The 13,943-nt window shown below is 35.0% G+C and overlaps 1 protein-coding gene across 5 annotated transcripts in view; it reads right to left on the reverse strand.

Moving 5' to 3' along the window:
- LOC110629111 (DNA topoisomerase 3-alpha) overlaps positions 1-13,943 on the reverse strand; it is a 66,039-nt gene that overhangs the window by 42,171 nt on the left and 9,925 nt on the right. For 2 of the 5 annotated variants that reach the window (XM_043949582.1, XM_021776016.2), the window contains exons 2-11: positions 10,459-10,637; positions 10,279-10,351; positions 9,878-10,000; positions 9,659-9,780; positions 9,497-9,569; positions 9,282-9,398; positions 8,722-8,805; positions 6,221-6,400; positions 5,966-6,094; positions 1,857-1,931 (exon numbers count right to left, since the gene is read on the reverse strand). In XM_043949582.1, the coding sequence (XP_043805517.1) occupies positions 1,857-1,931; positions 5,966-6,094; positions 6,221-6,400; positions 8,722-8,805; positions 9,282-9,398; positions 9,497-9,569; positions 9,659-9,780; positions 9,878-10,000; positions 10,279-10,351; positions 10,459-10,637 (1,155 nt within the window). Of the gene's footprint in view, positions 1-1,856; positions 1,932-5,965; positions 6,095-6,220; positions 6,401-8,721; positions 8,806-9,281; positions 9,399-9,496; positions 9,570-9,658; positions 9,781-9,877; positions 10,001-10,278; positions 10,352-10,458; positions 10,638-10,739; positions 12,979-13,943 lie in introns of all 5 variants that reach the window. The other 3 variants (XM_043949584.1, XM_021776017.2, XM_043949585.1) reach the window with 3 other exon arrangements.

Genomic DNA, 13,943 nt, shown 5'->3' on the forward strand with positions numbered 1-13,943 from the left:
TTTATATCAGTTGGGAATTGATTGCTTACAATGGAGCCCTCTATTTCCTATGGAAATAAATTGTTAGCCAGCCCATTTTTCTCTCGTTCTAGTGCTGAATCTAAATATCGAGTCATGGCACAAGCCATATGTAAAGTCTTGTGGGTGCGTCAATGATTGGAAGAGGTTGGATTCACAAATTCACTGCCTAAGTTGTGGTGTGATAATCAAACAGCTATCCACATTGCATCCAATCCAGTATTTCATAAAAGGACTAAACACATCGAGATTGATTGTCACTTTGTTCGTGAGAAGGCCCAACAAAAGATAATCTCAACAGGATATATCCGAACAGGAGAACTAGGAGATCTCTTCACTAAAGTTCTAAATGGAACTCGAGTTCATTATATATGTAACAAGTTGGGCATGATTAACATTTATGCTCCAACTTGAGGGGAGTGATATAGGTTATAGGAAATAAATATGTTAACATAGGAAGTAAATATTGATAGATGTGTTAGTTGCTTAATCTTGGGGATTGCATGATCATAGGCTTGATTTCCTTTCCTTTTTAGATACAGTCTCTCATGTATAGATATGTTGTAATCTCTATTGTAATAGATAATAAATATTACCTTTCTACAATTCTAAAGCTGCCCAATGTTTGATTGTTGGTATAGACATGAACTAGCTACAACGCTTACTGCAAAGCCAATGTTTGGTCGAATCATTACTTGAGAGAGTTCAACTTTCCAACTAGCTTCTTGCATCTCTCTGGATTATCAAAAGGAATCAACCATCATTATCAAAAGGGATCAACCATCATCTTTTGCAAGATGTACATTGGGAACCATGGGCGTGGTATTGGGTTTTGCTTCCAACTTCACGATTTCTGCAAGCAAAATCAAGGACATACTTTCTTTAAGATAGAAAAATTCCTTTCTCAATCAATTTTAGCTCGAAAAAGTATTGAGAGACTTACTTAGTGCATGGAGTCAAATAACAGCCATTACAAAATAGGAGTTTGGAGCGTTGTTATGTATTTCACCATTAATAGGAACCCTATGCCAATTAACGTTGGCAAAGCTGTAATATCATGAAGAATTTGAGAGTTTATTTCTTTTCCGTAATGATTTTACAAGCTTTGTGCAGTTAAATTTGGATAAGACCTAACTCACCCCGAAAGTTAGCTCAAGGGTGACGAGTGCCTAAGACCCTTGTAAAGAGCACATTACTTTATTCAAAACTTATGTGGGATTTAACACACCTTGTCATGCTCAAAACTATATTGGAGCGTAAAATATTTACGGAAGGTCCAACAGCAGTGGTGAGATTCTGATACTATATTAAATTTGAGTCAAGCCTAACTCAGAACTAGCTCAAGGGGAAGGAATGCCTAAGGTCCTTTGGTAACATGGGATTCAAACACACCCTTCACGCCCAGGACCTAGGACTATACTGAAATATTTATGAAAAGCCCAACATCAGTGAGTGAGAGGCTCTGATACTATGTTAAAATTTGAGTTAGACCTAACTCACCCCAAAAACTAATCCAAGGGAAGAGTTTAAGTTAGACCTAACTCACCCCAAAAACTAACCCAAGGGAAGAGTACCTAAAACTCTTATAAGGGGCAGATTACCCCTATCAGTTCTCATTACCATATCCCAAACCGACGTGGGATTCAACAATATACAGTGATTTATACATAAAGAAATCAAGCCTAATAAGGAAGATTTACAATAAAGGCAAAGAATAAATCTCTATAATTAAGCCTAAGAATCTGCAATCATGACCTATAAATCTCCCTAGATCTCATTAGTCAACAAATTATTGAAAAGAACACCTGCCAAACATGATTTAATGATAAGAGACGTACCCGTTGACCTTGGACATAGGTAGGAATCATTGAACTGCCCCATGATTCAAAACGGTAAACATCTAAGTAATTTTTCTGGTCAAGCAAGACGCAATTGAATCAATCATAAAATAACTACAAAAGTCACAAACTAAATAAAAGGAGAAATTTGGTTTACAAGAAACATGAAATACTTTATTTATTTCAAGATACATCATAGAAATAGTCCCAAAGCGCTAAATTAAGGATGTCCTGGTAGTGTTAGATGTTGAGTCAAATGAACAAAAAAACAAATACACAGAAAAATTCATGAGCACCAGTAACTCACTCAGTTGTTTGGTCATAGGTCCAATAGTTCTTATAGGCAGTTGGCATCAAGAATACAAAATTTGAAAGCTGGAGGCCATAGCATGATACAATCATAAAGGCTTAGGCTTGTAACCACAATGTTACAGGTTCAAGTCTTGCAAGCAATCATAAGAATGCAAAAACTAAATCGCCGAGGCATATGAATTTCCACTCCTTAAGAGTCCATTCTAGGACCGTAACTAGATAATAACCTTTAGAAGATTCATATGCAATGAGATCTACTTTCAATTACTTAATACCATTGATGTATAATTAACAGAAAATCAAAGGGGGAGAGAACTGAAAATTCTATTAATTCTCATTTGTCAATTGTCCATAATAATAGCTCTATTAAAGTACCTAGATTGAATAGTTAGCTTATCCCAAAATAAAAATGTACTAAACTAATACCAATTAGGAAAATTAAATCAAAATTCCCAATCAGCTTGAGGAAATAATCAAGCTCTTTCTTCCCAAAATCCCTTAGTCTTCATATTGTAATTTCAGCAATGGAAGGGGAATTAACAAGAGTGAATAAGTCCTACAAATAGAGTAATAAAACTATGTATTAGAAACAGAGGCAGCAAATTCAGTATTTGCCTTTATGTCTACGATTCACCAATGACTGAGAAAAGGTGCCTTATTGGCAGTAACATGCATACACAAATAATTACCAAAAATGCTATTTAAGACACCAACAATTTCCTACTTTTCCTCATTTCTACTCATTTTCCCAACTATCAACAGCTCTCTCTCAAAATCCTTTGCTCCTTTTTATAGCTTTCTTACATTAGACAACTCTTATCACAATAAAATTCTTGAGATCTTCATATAAATTCCACTCACAAAATTGCAAAAACAAAATATGAATTAATTTAACACCTATGTTAAATCTACAAAAGCTTTATGCTTTTTGAATACCTTCCTTTGATCTTGTTATGGAAACTAAAAATGTACATATATGTGTATGTTCATTAGCTTAATTGTAGGCTTAATCTTATGCTTAATTTAGAAATTCACATTCCTTTTGATTAGGACTTTTGTATATGAATTAGTACCATTCTTTTATGCAAAAATACATCAGAAAATACAATTTTTCTAGGTAGTATCAGAGACCTTTAGGAAATAAAACACAATTTCTTTGTTCTATTTAGAAACCTAGGACTCCATTTGGTTACTGTGTTTCTAAGTCACCCTTAAAGGGTGACAATGGTTCTAACTGCCCACCCAGGAAGGATGTTGGAGGTCTGGCAACGCTGCCCAAAAGGTCCAGTCACCAGCAGACCGACGAGTGAGCCTCACGTGCCGGATTAAGAATCTAACTCCATTCCACTCTCTGGCGCATGGAGATGCATCCGACATATCTCGTTGTTCTGACTGCTCTTGCCAGCATCACCCTTCTTCCTTCTTTTTTCATCTGGTGTGGGACACTCTTTGGATAATTGCTTAAGTTTTATAAAATGGTTGAAAATAAGAAGGTGGTTGTTGTGTGATGACCACAATCATGGAACATAAAACATATTCAAATGAAAAAGTACATTATTTGAAAAAATAAAAAAAAAATAAAGAAAAATAAAAAAAAAAGGGAAAAGAAAGAAAAAGATTTGCTATTGTGGCAGGTCCAGCATAGAGAGAATAGAGGAAGAGAGAGAAAAAGAATAAAAAAAGGAGAAGAGAGAAAATTTAAAAGAATAAAAGACATGCTGCTGTGCAGGTTCAATGGGAAGAGAACAAAGGAGAAGGAAGAAGAGGAGAGAAGGAAAGACATACCTGGTTGTTCGTATTAAAAGCAAAAAGAGTAAGAAATTTGTGTTTTGGCTGCTAGGTAAGTGTTATCTGCTGTTTGAAAGAGATGGAGAGACACTAAGGTTTTCTTTTTGCTATTTAAAAGCATTTCAAAGAATTAACCTTACTTCAATGAGGTGTCACCTGTAGCGCCTCACCTAGTGACTCAATGGTCTGAGGCGGTGCCATTGTGTGGAAATCCTGTCCTGCAGCGCCTCGCCTTGCCTCTCACCATTTTTCGCTTTTAACAACACTGGTGAGAACAAGGGAGGTTCTAATGGTGGCAGAAATTAACAATGTTCCGGTGAAACAGTTTTTACTCCTGACTATTGTCGTGAACCTGCGCATACTAAGAAACCTGTCTAAAACTTCAAAATAAAAATCAACGTTCACAAATGGCACATATGACAATTGGGGCTCCCTAGGGTACACATCTTCTGATAAAGATATCTTGACATCTGCTAATGAGTAAGCATAATTTCCTCAATACCATGCATCCTTGAAATCCATCATCGCTTCTTCGTCGGCGGAACCTGCTCCCACCACCGCTCAGCTTGAGTTGGACCTTCCTATAGCCCTTGCACCCGTTCCATCTCAACTTTTATATCTTATGAACTATCCTCTTTCCTTTGATGTTTTACCACTATTCTATTTCAATCTCTCGAACCATTGATGAGGCATTATCTCATCCTGACTATCATCCTGACTAACATACTGCAAATCCACTAATTTAGGGATTTAATATTAGAATCTCCACTAATTTAGAGATTTGATTACAGGGTTGGTAGAATAGTTTGTATATAAGTTGTTGTGTACCTTTTATTGCAATAAATGAGAATTTTCTCTTCAAACAACAAAACTATATGATGAAACCATAGTATTACTAAAATCATTAAAATAACATATATATAATCAATTCGTTGGTACAATTCTGGTTCAATTATGCTACAATTCTTGACAACAACCAGAACCATAACCAAATAACTAAATAAGTTCAGTTTGTTACTTCCTACAATATCAATTCTTTTTCAGTTCTAGTACAGTTTCGAATAGTTCTTTGGTTTGATTCGAAACCCTCAAGAACCATATACCGCCCTAATTAGGAGATATCTTTACTAAAACTGTAAATGGAACTCGAGTTGTTTACATGTGTAACAAGTTGGACATTGTTAACATCCACGTTCCAATTGGAGGGAGTGTTATGGAAACTAAATATGTAAAGATATGTGTATATTCATTAGCTTGATTGCATGCTTCATCTTAGGCTTAATTTAGGAATTCATATTCCTTTTTAGTTAGGACTTTTGTATTTAAATACATACTATTCTTCTATACAAAAATACATAAAAAAAGATTATTTATCTATAGATCTATAACAGTTACCATCAATCTTTCATTGTAACCACCAACTCTTTCAAGTCATGTTCTATCATTTATCAAAATGTTCCTTCAGGTATGAGATAAAAGTAGAATGGATATTGAATTTTGTCCTTTTCAGATATCCTCTCTTCTTCCATCTCCTTTCTTCCCTCACCTGATCTAATCTTTTCAACTCTATCTTATCTATCTTTCCGATTTCCCTCAGTCCCTCTCTTCCCTATTCTTCTCCTTCCTATGTTCTTGTCTTTTTCGCTCCTTATTCTTTCTTTTTCACTTTTATCTACTTTGGTTTTGAATCCTCAGTAATAGTAGTCATAATAGAAGCACAAGTCAGCATTATACGGGAAAAGAGAGGAAGAATGCATCTTTTCAAATTAACTCTCCTCAATTATTTATCCATCTGATCATAATTGACATAATGACAACATTTATAAGGACAAGCAATAAGTCCAACCACCATGTAAATAAAATCAGTTTGACTCTGATTTGGTAAAATATTCAAGATCTTAAAAATTAAACAACAAAGGGAATGAAAAACAAGTATTCAATGGTCAATATGGTTTAATGGTTAACTAGAGATGGGTTATAAGAATCTAAGTATGATTCAAAATACTTACAACTAATATCACCCTCCCTGATGCAGAAAACTGTTCACCAGCAATATCAATTTCAACAATAGTTTCAGCCCCAATAGCTGGTTGTGAAACACATGCCAGAAAATGGCGAACAACTAACTCATATACTCTCTGCAAACAAGTTAAGTATCAATTTTAAGGACATAGTAAAGGCTGCAACCTAATTTGGAACCAGAAAATATTTGCCAAAAATATAGATGTATTATACTTAAAAGTGGTAAAACTAAATGTATTTACATGATGATCTAGACTCCATGCACTTTCACCAGCAGAAAACTTTGTTGGATGAATGGGAGGATGGGCTTTGTCATCATGTCCACCACTGCCCGGATTTCTCCATAATTCTGTTCCAGGATCTAACAGTCGTTGAGCATATGAACCCCATACAGGATGTTCCTGTTGTTCTCGCACAATTGTCTGCATCAAGTTAAGAAAAACTTGAGTAAATATTTACAGCAGTATATGAATGCTAACATTTTAATAAATTAACATCAAAGGCAGAAAAAACAAATTTGCATTTCCAGTTTCAAAGTGATGCTAACAGAGTACAGGCAGAAGGAAGTTCTTGTCCATACAAACTGAAAGCAAGTGATAACTCCAAGTAAAAGGGAATCTAAGTAAGAGTGGAAGCATAGCAATTTATTATGCAAACGTTAGGTATTCAGGTGCCTCACTCATTAAGTTGCTTCTAACAGTATCTTGATTTAAATTATAAAGAGGATTTAAATCTAATTCCATAAAAGGGAAGCACCTGGGATTACCGACATTTTAAGTTGTACACGCATACATTATGACAAAAAGGTGACCCCTTGAGCAACACTTATATTGCTTCCTTATGACCTAGAGATTAAAGTTTAAACCCCAGAAATAACTTCCTTGCAACAGAGGGAGGGCTAGCACCCTTACATAGCTAAATACATCTGTGACCATGACATATATGTACTCTAATTACATCATGTACAGTGCGTCATTTATGAAGTTAATTTTCTTTAGTTCATACACTTCCTCTCCATCCTTTTTTTTCCAACATTAACTCCCATTGAGGTTGAGGTATGAGATATGATCAAGTATGGATTATCTGTTAGAGATGTGGAGAATTCTATAAATGCAAGCTAACAAAATGAATTGGGTGTTTTAAGAGGGAAATGCAGAGGTTAGAACCATGTGGATGGACAGCTGGCAGAAGGGGGGAATATTCTAGAAGAGAAGGCTAAGTATAAAGAGAGTGAGAAGGCATTGGTGAAATATGGAATTTTTCTTTGTTTTCAGAGGGGCAGAATTTTCCCTACATGGGGATCTTTCCCTGGGGGGCTCTTGGCAGCGATTTCTATTATCTTATTTGCTTTCTTCTTATGTTTCAGCAGCTATTGTAAGCGACAAAAGGGAGAAAAAAAAAAAAAAGATATCAGTTCTTCATTGTTCCTAACTCCATCAATTGGTCCAACCTGCCACATCTCAAACCTACAATAGAAATTTTAGAGAGAAGATAGAGTGGAACATGGAAGTTCGGCAAAAGAATCTATCTCTTCCATCATGAGCCGGAAGAAAAATTTAACAGGATCAAAAATTAATCATTGATTTGCTATTTAAAGAGGCAGCTGCCGAGAACAGTGAAGCTCTCAAAGAATATCTTTGTTGAATTCCACATCGGTTCGATTTGGGATAGGGGTAATGTGCCCTTACAAGAGTCTTATGCACTCTTATCCTTGAGCTAGCTTTTGAGGTAAGTTAGACATGATCCAAATTTAACATGGTATAAGAGCCTCCCACCGATATTAGGTCTCCCATAAATATTTCATGTTCCAGTATAATCCTAGAGCATGAGAGGGAGCATGAGAGGATGTATTGAATCCTACGTCAGTTTGGAATAGGGGTAATAAAGGTCTTGAACACTCCTCTCCTTAAGCTAGCTTTTGAGGTGAGTGAGCCTGATCCAAATTTAACAATCTTCATCAACATCCGTATGTAATGGGTTTGAGACCACTCGCATGGGTATTGGATCGTAGTTTTTGGAGGACAAACCTTTCATCTCGAGCACAATAGAATCTCCCAAATTCAATGGAGAAAATCCAAAAGACTAGATTATTCATGTCGAGCAATATTTTGATAAATTTAGCACTCACGAGGAGATGAAGATCTACAAGGTTCTTGTTAGCATGGAGGGACCTTCCCTTAATTGGTTCCACAAGCTTCGGCAACAACACCTCTCTTGGGAACGTTTCAAATTAGAGTTATTGCTACATTATGGTAAGGCTAATGCTAGTAACTCCTGTGAAATTGCGATTGGGCATGTTGATGGTTTTGTTCCCAAAACAGCATTGGTACCTAAGATATCCAATTCTATTGCTTTGCTATTTCCTTAGGGTTGCAAGAAGAGGGAGTCGACAGCACACCAAAACAGCATTAGAACCATGTGGATGGACAGCTGGCAGAAGGGGGGTATATTCTAAAAGAGAAGGATAACAGAATGAGTATAAAGAGAAAAGAAAGGTGACGAGAGAAGGCATCAGTGAAATCTGGAATTTTCTCTGTTTCCAGAGAGGCAGAATTTTCTCTGCACGGGGATCTTTCTATGTGGGCTCTTGGCATCCATTTCTATTATCTTATTTGCTTTCTTCTTATTTTTCAGTAGCTATTGTAAGTGACTGAAAGGGAGAAAAAGAGATATCAGTTCTTCATTGTTCATAACTCTATCATTACCACCACAACCAAACATATGATAAACCAAAGCTACCAACATGTAAATCAGTCCTGCTAGAGAAGCCATCCGTTTCTGTACGAGGATAACTAATGAAACCAGCTTGGTATAGATCTTCTGCCACCTATAAGCAAACAAAGAATGGAGGAGTTTAGAGATAAATTCCAATCTTTAAAAGTGCGTCAATGCCTATAAGATTGAAAAGATAAAATAATAGATTAGATCTCTAGTATACATGAAAGAGAGGGGAACAAGAGATACAAAAGTACATATAAAGAAAAACCAGCGAGCAAAACTTGGAGAAAAAATAACTGAGCAGAGATGACAGTGATATTGCGCAATTTAAAATGCACAATATATACTCCCCATACTACTCTTGAAGCAACTGAAGAATTGAGGAGCATTATCATCTAGTATGATCACATGACACTCTTTGCTTCAACATTTAATTCAAAGATTCTCAGTTAACTTCAAAATGATTGGAGGTTATACTTTCTTTAAAATAAGACGGCAAATAGAACAGACCTATAAATCTAAAACACTAATGATCATATGAAAACATCTATACACCAATAGAAGTCCTATATCCCAGATGTTTACTTTCATGGTGAGTTCAGAACTCATCCGGAAATATCTTGAGGCACGTTTTTCAAGCTCAATTGTACTCAAAGGATGTGGAGGGTACTTCCGTTTCTCCTGCTGATGAACCTTCATTACCTGATTGGGAAATATAAACATAAAAGATTATATCTGATTCTTCGAAAGAAGCATATCCAAATTTGAAATACATAGAGCACATGATGTCCATGACTTACAGTCGCAGTTGGTTCCTGAACACACATTTCATAAAGTATAACAGCAGAAGTGTAATCGAAAAGATGTCCACGCCTGCAAAACTAAGTTATTAATAAAGTGTTTAGCGCAAAACTTCTATAACTCTAAAGGGAAATGCAAAGAACCAAGCCTTGATGGTTTACATCCAACTAAAGTTTGCAATGCCTTCATCTGATTTGTGAGAACAATTAATAGTCCAAAACTCTTCAGGCTCATGTGATTGTATCTCCCAGTAACGTTCAACAATAAAGCCAAGTGTAGGGAACTACAATTGCAAAGGAAACTGATGACTCATTCATAACACTGCATGTCCAGTTCCAAATTTATGGATACATATTATTAAGTTGTAATGATAATCACACCTGACAAGGCCCATAACTCAGAACAAGATTTCTGTCATCTTGAGCAGAATCAATAACAAACTTATCTCTCAACAACATGGTCTGAAACCTGGTGAAAGAAGCACCAATGCGGAGATCAATTTCCTGCAAAATATTAAAAAAATCATATTTTATTCCTTGTAGATGTATCCAAAAGCAAGAACAACAACAATAATAATAAATTGAGCCACAATTTATCCTAGATATTTTTATCTTATACAGTGTGTCCTAAAAGAGAATTTAGCAAATATGTGGACAGGTAAGAAAATCTTTACACGTTCAGAGAGTACTAATTTATACAGAAAGTTAATAAAACTAACTTCATGTTGCCCTTTTGGTGATAACAAAATTAGAAGACCTCAGACTGGAAGGAAAATACTTACTTGCCTAGCATCCACAGCATCAGAAAAACACTGATTAGGAGAAATAAGATTTTGGGCTGCCTCATGGATTTCCCTAATGTTTGCAATATCAAATGTCAGGAAACATGAACTCAGAAAGACAATACAGAAAACATGAAATCCTAATAAAATAAATCAACAAAAGGACATTAGCCTTTGAACCTGTCAATTAATGCAGAAAAGCGAGCCCTCCATATAGTAAGGTTGTGATTTGCTGCTCCACATACATCCATCACTTCAAATGCAATGTTTTCTCCCTCTCTATCACAATCAAGCCATAGAATAAGCCACTGGCACCTTCTTGCTTCCTCCTCCAGTGTCCTTTTGATATCTATCTTGTCCTACCAAAAAAACCAATTGAAAGATAGTTCAGCAAATTATACTTGCCAATAATAAACAAGCATGTAGTGCTTTATAAACAAGGATATATAAAGGGACACCACCTTTATGGAGACTTGAAGACAATTTAATATCGTTTGCATTGTAGTCCTTAAGTCTTGGCAATATATAGGGGTTGTAGTATTTTGTTTTGATATGTTGAATGAAAATCTCATAATTTCCTTTACTAAAAGAGAGTTTTAGCTTTCTCTTATCTTTATAAGCAAGGTATTGTTTGGATTGTGATTGATTATTCAATTGCTTTCCAAATTCAATTCCTATTTCTTATGTTTTTGAACACTTTAATTCGATTGGGTTTAAAGGAATTCTCTTTGATTTTCTTTAAGTTCTTTTGAGTTGTGTCCTTAGGTGCAAGAACAAATCAATTTGATTGTTTGGTGGTTTAACTTGTTGGTTAAAATTTGATCAAAAGTTCTAAGATTATCTTATTAGTCTTGGGGTTCCGCATCATAACAATTTCTACAAGCATATTGATTCACCGACTCTAAGTGATACATGCATAGGAGGTAATACTTTTCAAACATTTGAAGCACATAAGAGCATCAATATTCTTCAAACACACTCGCTCTAATATTCAAAGACAATCTTGGAATCATGTGAAATCAAGTCATTTTAGGTGGAAGCGAGGTTTACAAGACAGGAACTATATTTGAAAAGTACGGGGAACAAGCATGAAGAACCAATCCTTTGTGACATGTGACTTCAATGTCAAATTTGAAATTTTTTATATTTATGTTGGACCTTATGCTCAGGATTTATTTAGGCCCATTAGGTGATTTTTGGGCAGCTCATTATTTTAATTAGTTTTTCTTGTTTTGATAGGATTAGTTTATCCTAGTCAAAGTTGGAGATCAATTTATAATCCAACTGAAAATAGGTTTAGGCTAAATTTTAGGAGTTTTAAGGCTATAACTACCCACTAAACATGGGATGGACGAATTTAAGTTGTTATTTTCCCAATAATGAGAATTTTCTTAGTTGAACTTGTGCTCATCTTCTATCCTCTATAAGATGATTATTCTTTGTGTACCTCCATGTTTAGTTGCTTATCAATAATCTTTCCTTGTGGCATTTTCTACCTGGATTTTATCATTCCATAATCTTTGTTTCTAATTACAATAGTTGATTAAGGGTGTAACAATTTATGGAAATTATCTTAGCCTCTTTCATGTCAATTCATGTATTCGGAGTTTTTTATCACAACTTGTTCTAGGATTTCGAAGCACTAAGAGCCATCGCTTTATATTTTCCTTCAACACTTGATTTAGCAGCTACACTTTGCTTTTTACTTCTCCATATTACTAAGTTTCCTCACACAAGTATACAGGTTTAACCAAAGTTTGATTTTTTATCATCTAGAAATCCAACTCAATCAACATCTCTAGTTGAAGTTGACCATGTTTGGAGAAAAGAAGTCATTTTCCTAGAGAAAACAGCATGCAATTGCAAATGCAGTAATGCATATGTTAGCTTACCAAGCTCACTACAAATGCATATATCTCCATATCAATCTTTGCAGGGTAGCAACCTAACACACCAATCTCTTCTAAAAGATTTAGTTTCTCAAGATTCCCTTTTCTAATATGATCTAGCTACTTTAGTTACCTAGAATAACTGCAATTTTCCCAAATCTTTAATCCTGAACTCTTGGGCAAGTAGGTTTTTAGTCAAAACATTCATCTCTATCATTTCCAAATACCACAATATCATCAACATAGATTGTGACTACTATAATCTTACCTTTGTAATAATATCTGATGAACATGGTATGATCAACATTAGTCTATCTATATCCAAAGGAAACTATTTTTGCTAAATCGCTCAAACTACAAGGAGATTACTTTAATTCATATAAAGCATTTTTTGATCTACAGACCTTCCCATGTGTTTTCTCATCAGTGAGCCCTAGAGGAATCTCCATGTAGACTTCCTCTAAAACTCCATGAAAAAAGGCATTTTTTACATCAACTTGTTGCAAATTCCAATTAAGGTTGGTTGCACAAGATAACATATCCTGATTGTGTTAATCTTAGCAGCCCAAGCAAATGTCTCTTAATAATCTACTCCAAAGGTTTAAGTAAATCCTTTGGCCACCAATCTAGCTTTATATTTCAATTGAATCATTAGCCTTGTATTTTACAATGAACACCCATTCATAGCCAACCAGTTTCTTCCCTAATAGTAGAGTGACAAGTTCACAAATCTCATTCCTTTTCAAAGCTTTCATTCCTTCGACCATTGCTCCTTTCCACTTTAGATCACGAAGAGCTTCTCTTCAATCTTCTGAAATACAAATGGAGAAATAAACAAGACAAAAGTTCTATAGGAAAAAGACAAGAAATTATATGAAACAAAGCTAGATGAGGATGTTTGGTACAAGATTTGTCTCCTTTTTTATGAGCAAAGGATATATTTAAATCATAGGAGTTAGATACAAATCAACATGAGGATCTGAGGATGATTCATATCTATCTTTTCTTTTCTCAAATATTCCTTCAAATGTTGTTTAGCATTCTTTGCATAAAAAAAGCAAACACAATCAAAAACATTTGAAGGAATAGTGTAGGAAGTTTTACTTTGCAGAATCGCTAAAGGACCCTTAGTCAAGGGCTTCTAAAGATATCCAATTAATTAAATAGGCAGCTAAAAGTACTGCATTTCCCTATCATTGTGTTAGAAGATTCATGGTAAGCATAAGAGACTTAGCAACTTAAAATAGATGCCTATTTTTCCATTTTGCAACACCATTTTGTGCACAAGTATAAACACAAATTGTTTGGTGTATCACCCCGTTGGTCTCAAAATAATTCTAAAACCCATTCTCCATGTATTTTGTCCCTTTATCTGTTCTTGGAATTTTAACTTTAGAATCAAACTATGTTCATATCATCTTATCAAAGGACTTAAGGCAAGAAAACACTTTATTTTTTACTTTCATCAAACAAACCACGTTAATCTAGTACAAAAGTCAGGTAACAAATCATCTATAGCCAGATAAAGAAGCAGATCATGTGGGTCCCATACACCAAAGTGAATGGTCATAAAAGAAACATTGCTTTTATTATTTTTCAACGGATAAGAATTTCTTGTATGTTTGGTAAATGCACAAGTGTCACACATTATATAAAGAAGAAGAAAGGAATCATTAAGAGATGAATTGGAGGGAAAGCAGTTATTAGTTAGCATGATTGTGAGGGAAAGCAGTTATTGGTTAGCATGATTGTGAGGGAAAGCAGTTATTAGTTAGC

Source organism: Manihot esculenta, chromosome 13 (assembly GCF_001659605.2).
Source record: "Manihot esculenta cultivar AM560-2 chromosome 13, M.esculenta_v8, whole genome shotgun sequence".
Lineage (NCBI taxonomy): Eukaryota > Viridiplantae > Streptophyta > Magnoliopsida > Malpighiales > Euphorbiaceae > Manihot > Manihot esculenta.